The sequence below is a fragment of the Thamnophis sirtalis genome, unplaced genomic scaffold, assembly GCF_051295495.1.
Source record: "Thamnophis sirtalis isolate CommonGarterSnake01/CBP01778 unplaced genomic scaffold, rThaSir2_p1.2 scaffold_3, whole genome shotgun sequence".
In the NCBI taxonomy this organism is placed as follows: Eukaryota; Metazoa; Chordata; class Lepidosauria; order Squamata; family Natricidae; genus Thamnophis; species Thamnophis sirtalis.
In genome coordinates this window covers 141,571,873-141,590,821 of record NW_028261383.1, presented here as the reverse complement: position 1 = coordinate 141,590,821, position 18,949 = coordinate 141,571,873, and the positions used below count along the sequence as shown (strand labels likewise).

Below are 18,949 nucleotides of genomic sequence, written 5' to 3'. Positions count from 1 at the left end.
TTGATAAAATATTCATTTTTTTACTGTTGCTCTTCTAGTCAGTTTTAGTTTTCTTCATCTTAAAAAGTTTCTTACTATATTTTTGAATACAGTAATTGTTCTTTAATTAAGTGCATTGTTTTTTGTTAAATAAATTTCCAGATATCAATTTTTTGATAGTGGCATTTTTTTCAGAAAAGTCCAATGTAATCATTCTTATTAATTTCATATTCTGATATCACTTTGTATGTGTTCCATTCCTAATATTAGAGAGTCCCTTGGATGAGTAACTGCAATATAACCTGCATATAATTTTAATTAATGTTCTTGATTTGCCAGCTGAATTCCTAAAATTTTATTTATCATGATCTTGGTGTTTTGTGTTTTTAAATGGTCTATACTCATGGAAAAAATGAGTCTCAGTTCATCTTCAGAGTTGTAAATATGAAAAGCCATTCCAAATTATGAAAGGCTTTTTCCACAACAACAAAGATCATTAGCTGCTTCCTTCTTTCTCTGGTTTATCAATAGCATTCAAAAGATTGATTGATATTTCCTATTTCTAAACCACTCATTTCCCTCATAATGTATTATATTAACCCTCATGTATCAGATTGCCTTTGTGATTTAAAAAACGTCTTAATCTCTTTATGAGGATTTCTGTAAAAGTCAATAGAGATACACACATTTCTTGGCACAGGTGGATTGTGGCCTTTTTTGTAAATCAAGGAAATAAAATGCTTGATGTAAAGAAGGAAGAACTTGATGTTACTGTATCTCATTCATTACCTGAGTTAATGGCTTAATGAACATTTCCTGGAAGATTACATCAGAGAAAACCATCTGGTCTTGATGATTTTCCAATAACAAAGAAAGGAGATTTAACAGTGTGTACAAATTATTATACAATATCCTTATTTTCATACACTAGGAAAATAATACTTAGGCTATCCAATGCATATTAGAGTCCTACATGAAAAGGGAGAGGCCAGATGTTCAGGCTGCTTTTAGAACACAATATTGCTGATATAGGCTGGGTAATTAAGAAAGTCAAAGTCAGCTTCACTGATTGTAGAAAGGCCTTTGTGTTGATCATGTCAAGATGTGGTATGTGCTTAGAAAAATTGGAAATCCAAAATTTTTCATTGACCTCATATGAAACCTATGCATACGTCAGGAAGCCACACTCAGGCAGAGTGTGAAAAAAGAATGGCCCCAAGTTGGCTTATTTATTCAAATGATATGTGGAATATATATTGAGGGAAACTGGGCTTATTTATTCAAATGATATATGGAATATATATTGAGGGAAGCTGGACGGAAGAAATTGAGTGTGATTTTAAAACTGAAAGAAGACACATCAATAACCCCTGCTATGCTATGCACTACTCTTAATAGTTGAAAATGCAAAGGATCTGTAAGGTCTATTGATAAACATCAAGGAGCAGCAGTCAAGAAATACATTAACACTTGGAAGAGTAGCAGTGAAGGCCCTGGGAATAATATTTAGATGTCAGTATGTGTTTATACCTACAAAGCTCAGAATCATGGAGGAAGTGGCTTTCTCTGTGACACTCTATGGAAGTGAAAGTTGGACTTCCAAGAAACAGAATAGAAAAAAAAGTATTGATGCTTTTGAACTTTAGTATTGAAAAAGAGTCAGAATCCCATGGATAGCCATAAAGACAAACAAATGGATCACTGAATGTTAAAGATAAAGGTTTCCCTGTCCAATCGTGTCTGAGTTTAGGGGTAGTACTCATCTCTGTTTCTTAGTTGAGGAAGCCAATGTTGTCTGAAGACATTTCCGTGCCGAGGTGCACAGAATGCTGTTATCTTCCCATCGAAGTGGTACCTATTTATCTACTTACATTTGCATGCTTTTAAACTGCTAGGTGGGCAGGAACCGGAGCAAGTAACAGGAGATCACCCCGTCGCACAGCACTCGGATCTCAAACCCGGTCTATCAGCTTTCCAGCTGACAAGCTCAGCATCTTTAACTGCTGAGTTCATCGTGCCCCCAAATAATATAATACAATATTTGTATAATATATCATTTTTGCATTTGCTCTTGAATGAGATCCCTATGAAACTGCTGACTGAAGAGAAGCCCAACCCACAAAGAAAACTGCAGTCTGATGGACAAACTCAGCCATGCCAGACTTCCAGGTTTCATAGATATTATTCAGATGCCTGAATTCCATGTTTCCATTTTGTTCAGGAAGAATTGGCCAAGTTGAAAAACTTCTCTAATTGCTGGAAATAAGGGACTAAATATTTGTTCGTACATTTTTGAATATGACAGTTTGTTGAGGTTGAGATTTAATTCAAATTAAGTTAGAAAGAGCTACCTCCAAATTTAGTGAATTTTTAGGGTGTGCACTGCACCAGTCAAAAGGCTACTATTTCAGATATCTATTGACACAAATTTGCTCATGCACATGAAAAGAAATCCAGCTATTGCATCAATGGAAGGCTAGTTTTGTTATTGTTTTATAACAGGATCCATAATAACTTTATTGAGCAGGGGAAAAACCAAGTTGTCAGATCCACATGTACACATGGCAAAACTTGTTTGACAGCCAATATTTTATAGGACAACTACAGTCATATTGAGGCCAAAAAAACTTTATAAGCACGTTCTCTTTCTATTTGTTATTCCCTGAAGTTTGGGTGAACAGAGAACACTTTCTTAACCTACTGTTGCATTTCAGGTTTTTCAAGGAGTATTATGGGGAAAGATTTAACTGTTTTTTCACAGCAGCAGATCTTGTAAAATATGGGTTAATTTTTATAGTGCATCTTATTTTGTCACTGTTAATTGCTGCCTTTTAAAAGTAAGTACTTTTAAAAGTACTTATAAAGTAAGGACCACTGCTAATATTCCCACTCTATCCCTGCTATTTGTTTTTACTTAAATATTTTAGAAAATTGATATCCAATTATTATATTTCTGCTCTTATGGTTCTATTAAGTAACAAAGGGAGTGTTCTTTTCCATAACAAAACCAACTCCCAGCCTGTATTCATTGTCATCTTCCTGTCAATTCACTCAGCAGTTAGATGTTTCAAACAGATCAATATTACATAGAAAAGTAAATAACAATGTTCATTCAAAGGAAACTCTGTAAACAAGGCATGAAGAGTTCTGTTTAAAGATTTGTTTTTGAGTTTGTGTGTATGTACCTTGACTCAGTTTTTTTTTACTTCTAGTGACTGCTTACACTAATTCCCACAGTTAAATTGGCAAGGATTTTCAGAAATGGCTTGCCATTGCCTCCTTCGTAGAGCTGGTAGTTAGCGACTGGCCCAAAGCCACCCAGCTGGTTTTGTGCCCTAAGGAAGTCTAGAACTCATGATATCCTGTTTTTTAATAGTATTATATATTTTAAACTAAGTTTCATTATAACATTAAAATGCGGGGGGGAAATATAGAAAACTAAGAGGAAAAAGAAAAGAAAAAAGTGTTAAGAGAAAGACTAAAAAAGGGGGCACTTCCAATGTTTTACAATGCAGTAAAATATAAAACCCCATTTCAAACCATTTCTTTAATAACAAAATCATTCTAAGGACCCAAAGTTTTATTTTTTATTTTTAGTTTCAAGCAAAAAGTTCAGAAGTGGTTTCCAAGTAGGGTCTCTCCGTTTCTATCCCAGTGCCTAGACCACTACACCAAACTGGTTTTCACAAGGAGCTGTCTACTCCAGTACTATTTTTCAGACACTGGCAATCTACTTCTGTAGGAAGTTTTTAATTATAACCATTATCCATCTTAAACTTAGCAGCCTTCTTCTCCTTGGCTGAAAGCAGTGGTTTTCAAAACTCTATTCGTTTAAATTATTTAATTATCATTGGTAATAAAGAGAGAAAAACCTAATCTTATAAGCTTACAGATTTGTTTAATTCCATATCTACGATTCTTAGTGGTAAACTCTCTATGTTAATGGGATGCTTTCAGTAGTGGGATTCAAATTTTTTTACTACCAGTTCGGTGGGCGTGGCTTGGTGGGCGGGGCAGGGGAAGGCTACTGTAAAATCCCCATTCCCACCCCACTCCAGGGGAAGGATACAGCAAAATTCCCATTTCCTCCCAATCAGCTGAGACTCGGGAGGCAGAGAATAGATGGGGGCGGGGCCAGTCAGAGGTGGAATTTACTGGTTCTCTGAACTACTCAAAATTTCCGCTACCGATTTTCCAGAACTGGTCAGAACCTACTGAATACCACCTCTGGTTCCTTTGTGAAGATATACTTAAAGTTTCCCTAAACATACCACTAAATAGGCCACGAGTTCTAATATTAAGAAGGAAGAAAGAAAATGCATAATGATTCATTTTTTCCAAACCTGTCATAGTTGTATTAATGGCAATCCTGGTCCTTATTGTTATTGATTTTCTCAACTCAACCCAGTTCCAAATGTTAGCTGTTTCTCAAATCAAGCAAAAACTTTTGACTGCTTCTTATAAAATCCTTTCTGAGAAGGGTGTTTTCAGCTGACTGTGATATCCAGACCCCAAAGTGGCACTTCATATTTTGTTTTCAATTCTTTTCCTAAAGATTAGACAAAAAGGCTGTTTGTTATCCTTGGCTTATTGACGGCAACAAGCAATAGGGGTTTACAAAGCTTGTTATTATTATGGTTGGCCACAGTCATCTCAATGTTGGTTTGGATTTGGCATTTTTGTTTATCTAAGAAGTTCTTCCCAAGGACCTGCGATAGGCAGATGTTGCTGAATAATATTAAAGGTTTTGTTGCAAGATGTAAGCTGTTCTAAGTGAAGTTGCAGGTCTTTGCATTTTGTGATTATCACTATCCAATTAATTGTAGTTTCTCCATTCGCTACTTATCTGCCTAGTGTCCCTCTACACAGAGCTGGAGGAATTTACTAGAAGTATGAAGCTATAAGAATTCTAGGAAGTCCTTTACTTTAAAATGAGATACCATATTTTTCAGATATAAGATGCTCCAGAGTGCAAGTTATAACTATAAGTTATACCAAATCTCTCCTTTTTTTAAAAATTTTTTTTTTTATCTAGCCACTGCCTTCATGGCATCTACTGTTACTTCTTATGAGTATTTTCTCAAGATAAAACAATACAATAAGATTTCTACAACTACAGTGCATTTATTTACTTATTTGTTTATCTACTTTTATTATTTTTATAAATAATTCAGGGGAGCGGGGACATACCTAATATTCTTTCTTTTTCCTATTTTCCCCACAACAACCCTGAGGTGGATTGGGCTGAGAGTTGACTGACCCAGCTGATTTTCATGCCCAAGGCAGGACTAGAACTCTCAGACTTCCGGTTTCAAGCCTGCTGCCTTAACCAGTAAACCAAACTGGCTGTAATATTTTGAGAATATGTTAATATATTAAATTATATTTTGAGGATAACCTCTACTGCATATTGATGTAATTTTTAAATTGTTATAAGCCACCCATTTAATTTTATAAATAAATAAACCCCGATGTAGAGTTTTGTCATTTTCACAGTTGCTACTGTCAATCTTTTAATAAACAGCTGATAAGTGAAAAGCTTCAAGTGAATCTTTTCATGTTAATCCTAGCCAGATAAACCATTATCTACCAATATATGAAAAAAAATCTTGAATATCACTCCATTTTGAGTTCATTAGTTAATTTTGGAGGATATAGTCCTTTACAGCCTGAACAATTTAGTAACACTTAGAAACAAGATCGAAATTATAGCACCAAAACTAATACCAATGTGAGTTTACTTACTTTCTTCCCTTGTGAAAACGGTTTCATTTCTTTGCTTCCTGTTTTTAACCCATTTTAGGCCATTTGGAGAAACTTAGATGGGTGAACTATGCTTCAGGGTTTTTTTGGAAAACCAATAATCATATGTCTATTAGATAATCTTTATTAGAATTTGTTGGGCAAAGAATTCTAAAAAACTAATGAGACATACATTTTCTTAATGAAAATGACATTATACTTCTGCAGAATGTGCTCTTCTGTATTTTTAATTATTCTAATTTAGATGTTGTTTTCCACAATGTTTTCTGGGACTGAATTTAAGCTACCATGTCTACACTTTCAAAGACAATTCTCCTGCCAAATGGATCTCCCTCTTTTTTTAAACTGACCTTATATGATTTTGATAATAAGTTGTATATCAGCTGGAAAATCAACAACTACACCTTTGAGTTCTTTCAAAACTCCAGGGCGTATGCCATCTGGACAAAGTAACTTGTTAATTTTTAATTTGTCACTTACACACATACACACACACACACACACACACACACACACACACACATGAAACAGTTCTGTTCTAGGTCTGACAAATTAAAAAATAACAACTTTGTAACTAATTAATAATTAAAAGCCTCTGATATCTGATGGGGGGTGTGAATAAATCATGATATAATTTTTTCCCCTCCAACCCATATTGCATATTCTGCCAAAACATCAAATCTGGCTTAATTCTAATCCTTGCTTCTTGACAACAATTTTGATTCTGTTTTGTGCACCAATAAACCCATTAAACCCTGCATACCCACCCACCCACCCGTCTTTGATTCTTGGTCACACCAGAGCAGGATAGGATTAAACTTTGGCAATTATTGTTGATAGAGAGATCAATTATAAACAATGAGAAACATTACATTCAATATTTTATTTCTCCCTTTTGGTCAGATATGAGTGGAGGAGATTTTGCAAATATTGCAAGGCTTTTTTCTAGGGTTCTGGAATTATGGAACTACAGTCCATAACTTTGATAACATAAACAAAAGTGCAGCTTTAAATGTCTAAGACTCTTGAGTGAAGATCCTGATCAGTCTTCTTCAGAAATAAAGTCCATCAAGCTTTGCCTCTCCAATGACAATTATAAAACACTGCTCCTCTAAATTGTGGCAGAGGTAAAGTTTAAGATCGTACGGTGTTAAGAATTGGAATCTGGGTTTTCTTGTATTCCCCTCAACTGTTGTTTTTTAAGACTCTACGCCTCAGATAGGAGTTATCCCTGTTCATTCTTGTAAAAATCCTGGAAGCTTGTCCATGCTTCTATATCAGCCATTTTGGAATACAGTCTAAACATTGGAGCTAGTCTAATGAAGGAAATATTTTCCTCCAACCTATCTTCATATGTCCATGTTGATTATGTTTACTTCTGCCTATCAAAAGATACTATTGTTGTTGTAGTGACAGATTCAGGTAAGAAAATAAAAATTGGTTCAAAATTCAGTTTGATCCAAGTAGAGATGAAACGAGATTTAATTAGGCTTTTATCAGAATTGCTATGGTCAAAGGTATCTCATAGTTTTGCATTAAATGTCAGTAGCAAGCTTATTTCATGCTGTATCCTCAATCAAGAAATGTATTAAGCCAGAACACAGAAATGCTTTTAAAAGGAGTTTTAAGCATAATTATCCCATCAAGGTCTTTTTCATGCACAAAAAAGTGACTTTCTTATATATGGAGCCAAACAAATAGGCATTAAGTATCTTACAATACATCAATTGAGAAGGCTGTGTTCAGATAGGGATCTAAAAGAATACTTCAAATGCAATAACATTTTAAAAATAAAACTGGATTATCCAGTCTGACTGTTCTGATCAACCAAAGCCATTTTCGCAAGACATTTGCTCTGAAGCTAATGGTTCCTCTGTATACATGTCAATGTACTTCCCTGTTTCCATCTATCTTACCACACTTCTCCAGAGAGACTGGTAGTTGGTGCTGGACTAGAGAGTAACACAAGTTACTTTCTGTGCCATGACTGCTTGTTCTGGGCTGGGAAGAAATTGCTCTTGCATTCTTGTGCTGTTTTTCCCCAGCCCCCAAATAGCAACTTCCTGGATTGAGAACAAGCAAGAGGCAGCATTTTCTCTGCTGCAAGGGCTATATAGACAGCTTACTCCCCACTTTTCCTTTCACCACTGAGTTTCCCTCCCACACATTTACACTGGAAGAGGAAGATGTCAGCCCTTAGAGGTAATCCAGATAAGAAGTGCCAACTGTGAGTCCTAACACTGCCTTTATTGTAAAGTTATAGTAAGAGAATTTTGCAAGTCTGAAAGTACAGGTAGTCCTTGGCTTATAACAATTCATTTAGTGAAACGTTACAGCACTGAAAAAAGTGGCTTATGATCGTTTTTTACAGTTACGAGCTTTGCAGCATCCCCATGGTCATGTGATCTAAAGTCAGATGCTTGGCAACTGGTTCATGTTTATGACGGTTCTAGTAGATTGAGGTCACGTGATCCCCTTTTGCAACCTTCTGACAAGCAAAGTCAATGGGGAAGCCAGATTCACTTAACAACTGGGTTACTCACTTATCAACTGCAGTGATTCACGTAACAACTTGGGCAAGAAAGGTTGTGAGATGGGGGGAGGGTGGAAACTAACTTAACGAATATCTCACTTAGCAACAGAAATTTAAGGACTCAATTATGGTCGTAAGTCGAGGACTATCTGTACATTTCTTCTCCCCTCCCTCCGCCTTTATAGCTCAAGAAACTAGGGATGATCCTTCTGAGGTGATGGCCACACCCCCATTGCTTCTGTGGGCTAAATTGCCTCTTATCTGACTCTGTGGTTCTTCCTGCTTCTTCTTTCAAGGAAATACTCCCAGACCATTATTGAAGGTGTCTACGGAAGTTGTTTCATCCTTTCTTGTTGCAACCACTGTGTCCAGTGCTGTCTCTTTCAAACCTTTCTCTATTCTTTATTTTTTCTGGAAGACCAGGGTGGGATTGGGGTTCAAACAATGTTTACATAATAAACTCTACCTTTTTTGAAAGTGCCCTGTGATGTAGCACCAGTGGTGGGTTCCGGATCCCGCTGCAACCAATACAGTGCAACAGGGCCCAGCAGCCACCACATGAATGCACGCAGTGCGCACGGACATGCCCGCAGCACATGCATGTGTCCTTATCTCCTGCGACATTCCAGCTGCTCAGTGGAGCATCGTGCAGGCACCATACGCTGCACGTGCATGCACAGATAACCCGTTTCCTTCAAATACAGGTAAGGAACGAGGGAGGGCGGGTGGGCCCTCCGGAGCACCATACTGGAACGGTACCGGTGCTCCCGGCAAGCACCGGTATGCCCGTACCGGGGCGTAACGCCTGCAACCCACCACTGCATAGCACACAAGATAAAAGGGGAGAGAATTTGCTCAGTGTTTTCCTCATTTTGGCAAATGCTTCAGATTCTACAAAAGCTGGGGTTGTGGGGGAGATTTCACTTCCAAACTCTTACTGCTCTTGATGTAAGATGCTTACTAATTGTCTCAGGGTCACTCATGCTCACATTTTCTCAGCTCAAAGCTAATTATGTTATTTTGGCACAGAGGCAAAAAGTCCCAGAAGCATCCATATCCATATGCAATAAGTCAAATTAGCAGCAATTTTCTATCTCTTCAAGATATTGCAAATTGCAATGGGCTTTTAGTATCATTGTTAGCAATAAGTTCAAGATGTTTTCTCAGTGGAATCTCTTGCCTCTTATTCTTTCTCAGCACAGAAATAAAACCAGGAATATCCAAATCACATCTATTGTATAGTGAGCAAATCAATATGTAATATATTGCCTAACAAATTAAGCTATTTCCAGGAATATTCCTTCTGGAAGAACAGATGACAGCATGACTATTTATTATGGATTTATAAACAAGAGTGTTCTAGCTCACTCATCAATACTCAATAGAACAGCTTGGCACTCAAAATTATTAAATAGTTTTTAGCAGTACACTGAGACTGTGCTAACAAATTTCTCTATAATGCCTGTATCAAATGTTTTAAACTTTAATTCTCACGCCTTAAGAGCAGGCCCACAAGGTTGGTGGCAAGGAATCGGAATTATCAAAATATGTGGAAGGACCATAATTCCCTACTCTTATCTTATTAAGAATCTGGCAGCACATTTTCAGCAATTCTGGTTGTTGTTTTTTAAAAGCTTTAAATGTTTATTAATGTTAAATATATTTGTAGATGAGAAGTAATGTGCAAATTACAACACACAGTTTTACATAGCCTTCAATTCCGAATTAACTTATTAGAAACTAAGGATCATTAAAGTCAGTACAGGTAGTCCTCGACTTACAACAATACAACTTTGATTCCTCAAAGTTACAATGGCACTGAAAAAAGTGATTTAGGATTGTTTTTCACACTTAATGACCATCCTACCATCCCCATGATCACATGATCAACATTGGGTGCTTGGCAACTGGCATGTATTTATGATGGTTGCATGTCCAGGGCATCATGCTTTTTGTAACCGACTGATAAGCAAAGTCAATGGTGAAGCCAGTAACAATTATATTACTAATTTAACAACTGCAGTGATTCATTTAACAATTGTGCCAAAAAAAGTCGTAAATGGGGCAAAACTCACTTAACAACTGTCTTACTTAGCAACAAAAAATTTGGGCTTATTGTAGTAATAAGTCGAGGACTACCTGTACTATCTACTTTTGAATAAGTGTATCTTTAGGGTGGCATCCATTTAACAGACCCCAAGAACCGAATAGCAATTTTCCTTCTCTCCACAGTCTCCCTCACCCACATATGCTCTTGCGAAATAGCTCAGGATAGATTTAGGGAGTTACAGAGGTGTAAAGGTCAGTTTTAAGGCATTAGATTTTTGTCCCTCATTTAAAACCATAATAAAATATGACAATGTTTCTCTCTCTCTTACACCCACTCACTCACTCAAGACATATGCATACCCCTCTTTTCTATCAAACCATTTGTCAATATGTGCATATGTGGCTGACTGAAATGCCCTTTCAAGTTCCAAAACAGTTTTGGGCTGATGGCCAAGGGTACACTTCAGTGCAAGCTTTATCTGCATGACAATCTCTTCAAGAGGAGCTCAACTGTTTTTGTAGTCTAGAGCATCTGCATGATCATTACACATTCTAACTGTCACTTAAAATACACTCCACATTCACAAAAATAAATGGAGAGAATGGGGTAAGGCCAAATACCTGGGTCTCCATATTTTGCAGCTCATTAACAACTTATTTTAACTTTTATTTGTAAACTAATTCAAATAAAAAGCCTCCTTACATAAGTAAGAACAGATCTACCCATTACAGACAAAAATATTTCTATCTGAGAAAAAAAACTATTGTGGCACATGGCATTTTCTCACAGTTTTGTTGGGCAATAACCGGTCTGGACATACATAGTACACTTTATCAGGTTGAATCATAGCATGTGGTCATTGCAACAGGAGAAGAAAACTCTGATGTTTTGGAAAAGTCCACCCAAAGCCCAGAAATAGCTTGAATTTCTTAACAAAATCATGGCACACTTTAATTATGAGTACGGTACATGTAGCTTTCCAATGGCAGGAAACCCCTCCCCCCCAAATCCTAGATACTGATCCCATAATTATGCTACCACTGTTTTAAGTAATCTGAAATTAGACTTTGAAGGGAACTATTAAAAAACAGTTTTCCAAGATTCTTAATGATAAAGCAGGCCTGAGAAATTGTTAGATTTGGTGTGCACTGTACTCATGCCACTTGAATTCAGCAGGAGTCTCTTGATTATTCAATCATGCCTACGTTTATTCTCTTAATCTGCAATCCTGTGTATTCTAACTTGGAAATAATGTAGGTTTCATTGCAATCATAGGATCACAACCAAATAATAAGCAACCTTGCACAGGCTAGTAGACTCTTCAGAATATGATTTTAAAAAAACTGATTCTGACATATATTAACTTTGCAATTACCACGTTAATAAAGAGAAGGGCAATATAGCATCTCTTATACTCACCTTCCTTTAAAGTCCATTTAATTGACCCCGTTCTCTTGCTAACTGCATGTAATCTCCCATCAAGAGTTGAAACGAACAATAATGTCTCTGGCAAAGTCACTGAATTGGCATTTCCACAGCTCTGAAGAACAAAAAAAAGGGAGAGCAGAAGGGTTAGATTTATTTTGTGGTTAACTGAGGAAGGTGAAGATTTGATAAGAAGGGTAAAAATGTATATTCTGTCATGAGCAGTTTCTCTTTCTTGCAAAAGAAGTAGGCTAGTCAGCACAAGCAACCCGAGCAGGATTATACTATTTTAAACCTTTGCTTTTTATTAGCTTTCCTACTGTTGCTACCATATATTGAATGTTGGGCCCTTTAGATGTTTAGCTAGGTGGAAAAGAAGCCATGGTACATAATCATTCTTAATCTGAAGAGGACACTGTGCTGGTCCGGCCACAATTTAGAGCAGAACATAATCCACCCACTGCATACAGAGAAGCAAAACAAGCAGTATTCATGAACTTCATTTGCCTTTTTTCGGTTTCCCTTCTGCTGTGTGGGCATGAGGAACAGGGAACGTATGGCTTTCAAGATGCTGCTGAGCTACCATCCCTCATCCCATAATAGAGGATGGTAAAGGATTCTGGGAGCTGTAGTTCAGCAGCAACTGGAGAACCTCAATTTCCCTACCCTTAAAGATGGGAGAAAGAGAACAAGGACTGCAGGGATGATGGAAATCATGTAACACCATGTCACACAAATAGGTGAATTAGGATTTTCTCTATTGTCCTCGTCTGTTCAGGTTAAATGGGAGATATTTGGGACACGTTTTTAAAATTAACCCTTGTTTTACTATTTACATTACAGTTTTCATATATTTGCTACTTCAAAGTGGTAGGAAACTATGTTGTTGATTTGGGGAAAAATACCACTTAACTTTAGAGACTGCCAAAAAGGAGGGGATGTAGGGATAGGCCTCAATTTACCTTGTCATAAGACTAAGAAAGGGGAGTGCCACTAAATGCCTACCACCCAGAGGTGGGTTTCAATTTTTTTTACAATCTAGTCTGTGGGCGTGGCCTATTTTGTGGGTGTGTCTTGGTGATCATGTAACTGGGTGGGAGTGGCCAACTTGATGTCACTCACCAGAAGATGTCATCAATTGTAGTCATAAGTCAAGGACTATCTCTGCCTTCCTCTGCATGGCAGCCTTGTCCTAGTAAACTCCTTCTCCTTTCTGGCAACTTTCCTCTCTGTTAGAGGCACCAAAATAATCCAGACAATATAAGGTTTACTGCTCAGCAGGGGGTTGGAGTAGGTAACCTCTGAGTAGCCTTCTAGCCCTAAATTGCTGTGCTGTATTTCTTTCTTTCTTTCTTTCTTTCTTTCTTTCTTTCTTTCTTTCTTTCTTTCTTTCTTTCTTTCTTTCTCTTTCCCTCCTTCCTTCCCTTCCTTTCTTTATATCCAGTTTGTTGTTCAGCTGATCCAGAAACAAACTGCTGAATTTCACTTTGCAAACCTCCTGCCAAGTAGCTTTTCAATTTAAAATCCAAAGTTTGCAGCTTTAAGACTTGTGGACCTCAACTCCCAGAATTCCACAGCCAGGCATGCTCAGTTCCGATCTAAAGAGCCAGCATTTGTTTTTCTCCTTTGCTGAATCTCCCGGCTGAAAATTGAGCTTGCTTGCTTGCTTGCTTGCTTGCTTGCTTGCTTGCTTGCTTGCTTGCTTGCTTGCTTCCTTCCTTCCTTCCTTCCTTCCTTCCTTCCTTCCTTCCCTTCCCTTCCCTTCTTCCTTTCTCCCTCCCTCCCTTTTATTTTTAAAGCTTTTTTTCCCTTGCTTGAACCGGCAGGGGAAAAAAAACTTTTAAAAAAAAAGCTTCTGATGAAGCTTCTGACAAGAGAACAGGCCACCATTACTACTACTGGTCCTACCTCTTCCGGCATACTGTACCGTAACGGGAAGAACCCACATCTGCTACCACCTATATAATTAATAAAACTCTGGACTAAGGCATGCAAAGCCCCGAGACAATACACTGACACTCTGCAGGTAATCGTCAACTTATAACCACAATTGAGCCCCAAATTTCTGTTGTCAAGTGAGACATTTGTTAAGTGAGTTTTGCTCCATTTTACAACCTTTCTTGCCACAATTGTTTAGTGAATTACTGTAGTTTATAAGTTAGTTGTTAAGGGGAACTGGCTTCCCCATTGACTTTGCTTGTCAGAAGGTCTCATAGGGTAATCACATGACCTCGGGACACAACAACGGTCATAAATATGAACCTGTTGCCATCAAAGGTCATAACTGTGAAAAATGTGTCATAAATCACATTGTTTCAGTGCCATCATAACTTTGAACAGTCACTAAATGAGCTTTTGTAAGTCAAGGACAACCTGCATTTCTTAGGGAACTGAGTAATGAAGAACAGAGCACAGGCCAGTGTTGTGGCTGATCATATTTAAGGGTTAAATTCCTTCTCCTTTGAAGGAAGAGAAGGGAGAAGGTCTGAAGAAAGAGGTTTGAATGTTGGGACAGTTGGAAGTTGGGTTCGTTGGTGGTTGACAGAAGAAGGAGGAAGAAGGAGGGCCAGACAGATATTTCTAAACATCAGTTTCCATGAATGAAAAGATAGTAGCATCTCCCTGGGTTTCCTCTGGGAGCCGAAAACCTCCCACTAAAACCCTGTGGACAAAGCTGCTGCCTCAGCAAGGCACCTTCAAACTCTTGGTGTATCCTGGCCGGGAAAGGGGGAGCCGGGGGGGGGGGGGGGAGGCAGATCCTGCTAAGAGTCAGGAAATGAAAGAACTTGATGAATTTTGTCAGCTAAAATAATGGCTTAACCCACAACAATTTTTTAAAAAAAGATCTACTAGCATTTTTTTTCTTCTTAAACTCTACCAAATATCGAGTTTCCCGGAAAATAAGACAGGGTCTTATTTTCTATTGACCCCTGAAATAAGCACTTGGCCTTATTTTTGGGGAGGTCTTATTATTTTTGAGGTGCAGGAGGCGGCGAGCGTGGTCACCTCATGGTTGCTGCTGTGTTGCAATATTTTTGGGGAGGGCTTATTTTCAGGGGCGGGCTTATTTTAGCACATGCGCTCAAAAGCCTGATTGGGCTTATTATCCAGGGAGGTCTTATTTTGGGGGAAACAGGGTAGAAAGAAAAAAGAAAAAGAAAAAAGCTCTGCCTGTAGAGACAATTTCCCCAGGCTGATTTGGGACGCCACTTAAACTTGCCAGAAACAGAAAGGTCTGATCTCTGAGACAACATCCTGTGACAAGGTCTCATGGCATCAAGCAGGTGAAACTGCATGGTAACCAGGGATAGAAAAATAAACTTTCGTGTCCCAAAATAGTTTAGGGACCTTCATTGCCTCAAGTGAAAATGACTAATAAAAGGGAGGAACATGGAAATTAATTTTATTTCAGGGGGTTTACCCGCAAACTGGGATTCTCTTCAAAGCAGGTTTTTTTCAGGTTTTTCACATTCCATCAGCAGGGCTCTGACCATGAGTATTTTTGCTGTAATTCTTTATCTTAAAAACAACTGTTTGGTAAGAGCATTTGATTGTTTAGCCACCTGCTATTGCCTGAGAAGTTTCAAAAGTATATTTAACACACAAGTTACTACTGTTAGCTATATGAAACTCTTAAGGGCTGAAATGACATATGTGAGCATAGGATTGAGGTTTTCCAAAAGACAAGAAACTGACTGATGGGAAACGAAGATGTTAACCATATTGAATTATTTTACACAAAGTGTTTGAAAAAAGAAAGATACAATCTGTTTCAGAATGTGGTTTGTTATTTTGAAAAACTGAATGAGCATTTCAGTAACTATTTAATGAATAGTTAATAGAATAATTTAACAGAATAATTAAAACTAATTACCTTCTCTCCAAATAGAGCTATATTTGTACGTGGTTAGCAAATGTGCTACAGGATCAAATGAGTTATTTTATCCAATTCATATGATCTCATAGGAGATTTGTTCCTACAAGAAATAGCTTTGAAGGTCCCTACTTAGAAAAAAAAAACTAAATCTTTTTCAACTTCCTTATTGGGAAATACAAAAGAGCTCACAGAAATATTTCTTTTGCGGAGACATTTGGTTTGCAGTTTATATCTACTGAATTTTTTAAAAAAAACCCACCACAAATGGGAAACTGTTCCTCTAACTGCACCTGTTAGTTGAGTACTTAGGCTCCAGTACCTACCAGCACCTTTTCTTTGTGATAAACAATTATCCTCACATACAAATTACTTTAGGTGAGTTTCCTGGAGGAAGATTAAATCAGGATATTTCTAAATGCGTGTATTAATTTTATAGCAGGCTCCATATACCATATTATGATAATTTATTTTGTTAATTGTGTGCTACTTGTTTATAGCACCATATAGTATCAGTAGCATATTTTAGATTTTATAATTTTTTACCAATATAAGTATCATTCTTATATTCTATTTCCCTGAAAATAACTTATTTTCGGGGAGGTCTTATTATTTTTGAGGTGCAGGAGATGGAGAGCGTGGTCACCTCATGGCTGCTGCTGTGTTGCAATATTGTCGGGGAGGGCTTATTTTAGCACATGCGCTCAAAAGCCTGATTGGGCTTATTATCTGGGGGGGTCTTATTTTCAGAGAAACAGGGCAAAACAAGCTAGAAATGAGGATAGAACATTTCCCTCACCATCTCCAAAGAAACCCAAGATATATTCTAATGGTTCTAGCACTTACAATTAAAACTCTTTTTGCCAAAAGGGCTAATAAACACACTAGCTTTTAATTGCTGTAAATCATCCCTAAATCCATAAATTCTTAATCGTGGCTAAATTGATAGGAGTGTTAGCCCATATGTAAAAGGACCTAAAGATATTTGTCTGATTGTTTTATGCAACAGTCTTTTTTGACAGCCCCCCATTATTTCTATTTTGTAGATGGAGCATTGCAACCAGGAATATTTGTAGTTTGGCCCACTTCATCTATTCTTCATCTAAGAATAGATGAAGTGGGCCATATACTTGCTAGAAAGATGAATGGGAAGGCGATTGTTTGATTTTGGGGTTCAAATCCCCTATTAATGTTGCCCAAATGTATTTGGGGACAGAGCTGCTATCAGCAAGCTTCTCTCTTTGAGGGAGATGGACAGTTCAGAAATGTAAAAACATAATTAAATAAAATTATGGTTGAGGTGGGCCAACAATTGTAAATATCAAAAGTTGTTTGTATCATTGAAAGCTCTGTTATTGTGTTTTTCTTTTAAGCAAAAGTTGTTAATGAATGAGTTGTTTTTTCTAAACGAAAATCTCAGTATTCAGGTTAAATTGCCGTGTTGGCACTTTGCAATAAATAAGTGGGTTTGGGTACTTGGTCTCTAAAAGGTTCGCCATCACTGGGATAAGGAATAGAGATTATTAAAAAGGGATACTATACTAAGCACTATAAGAACTGGACAAATATTTCTTCAGAAAAAATGTCAATGTTTTTGATTAATTGATTGCATTATTGGTATAAAAATAATGTACATATTACTACAAGCAAAAAGAAGAGAAGAAACACTATTCAACATTTAACTGTTTGCAGAATTGTGCAATTTGCACATTCTTTTTTGCTGAGTTATCAGGAAATTCACAGCCACAACCAATAAAAGGGAGGGCACAAGGATGATCCAATAAGAGCTTTACTGTTTGCTTTTTATAAAAGAGAGACACTGGCATTTATTAGCTTGTAGCTTTGGATGCTATTATTTAAGGTACAGGTAGTTTTCAACTTACATTTAGTGGCTGTTCCAAGTTGCAACAGCACTGAAAAAAGCGACTTATTATGAGCATTGCAGCAGCCCCATGGTCACATGATCAAAATTCAGGTGCTTGGCAACTGGTTCATATTTATGACGGTTGCAGTATCCTGGGCTCATATGATTCTCCTTTTGCTACTTTTAGGCAAGCAAAGGCAATGGGGAAGCCAGATTTGCTTAACAACTATGCAACTAACTTAACAACTACAATGATTCACTTAAAAATTATAGCAAGAAAAGTTGTAAAATGGGGCAAACTTCACTTAACAAATGTCTCACTTAGCAACAAAAATGTTGGGCTCAATTGTTGTCTAAGTTGAGGACTACCTATAATAACTTTTATTCAGTTAACAAGCTGCAATTAAATACGAAGACTGAAACAGCCTCACTGCATTATATTTAAAAGCCATTCATATTTGATATCCATGCAATAAGTATCATTTAAGGCCATTTTTTAATTCATTGTTCTCCTGCTGATCCTCGTCCATACCAAATTTACTATCTCAACAGGAGAGAGGGGTTCCTCCTATGATATTGCATTTCCAGCTGTTTGTTGAATTTGAAATAATTACTGTTTGCATCCCAAACATTTGCTAATAGTATTTTGCTACCCAAACTTTGCCTTTTCCCCATTCTCTTATGGTGGAGGTACAGGGGTGTAATAAATGAAAGGGAGAAACCAAGCTACTCTGGTTTTGAACTGAATTTGAATTGAATTGAATTGAAAAAAAGATCAGAAATCTTGGCTGTTAACTATTTGTTTCCCAAATTAAACTAAACTTTATACACAGGGTTAACTTTCCAAGCAGGGGAGTTATTTGATATTGATACTCTCAAAATAGTTTTTTTTTAAAATATACATATAGTTGTCAACTTTCAACTGTTCACTTAGTGACCATTCAAAGTTATAATGGCACTGAAAAAGTAACGTATGACCATTTTTCAGTTACAACCATTGTTTTTCCGTGGTCACATAATCAAAATTCTGATGCTTTGCAACTGATTCAGGTTTATGACATTTGCAGTGTCCTGGGGACATGGGATCACTAGGGCTCACTGCCTTAGAAGAGTGAAGAAATCCTCAGGCACGACTCACACCCTGGTCAGCACTTCTTTACCCTGCTACCATCGGGAAGGAGAGATAGAAGTATAGCCAGCTGCACAAACAGGCTGAAGAACAGTTTTTATCTGTGGGCTGTCACACTCCTGAATGCGAAATAACATCATAACTAAGCAGTGTGATGGACTTGCAGGGCCATCACAATGTGTAACATGTTCACACTGGTGTAATGGGACTGGGTGTTTGTAAATATGATTTATTGGGTTAGGAATATTTTTTCCTCTTTTCTTTGTCTTCACTGTGAGTTGTATTGTGTTGGGGGGGGAATACACTGAGAGGGCTCAACCAATCTCATTGTA

General features: G+C 37.3%; 1 protein-coding gene across 2 annotated transcripts in view; it reads right to left on the bottom strand.

Annotated features, from left to right (window-relative positions):
• The window catches only part of ERN1 (endoplasmic reticulum to nucleus signaling 1), an 89,169-nt gene that overhangs the window by 52,062 nt on the left and 18,158 nt on the right, over positions 1-18,949 (bottom strand). For both annotated transcript variants that reach the window (XM_014069448.2, XM_014069449.2), the window contains exon 2: positions 11,745-11,865. In XM_014069448.2, the coding sequence (XP_013924923.2) occupies positions 11,745-11,865 (121 nt within the window). The remainder of the gene's footprint in view (positions 1-11,744; positions 11,866-18,949) is intronic.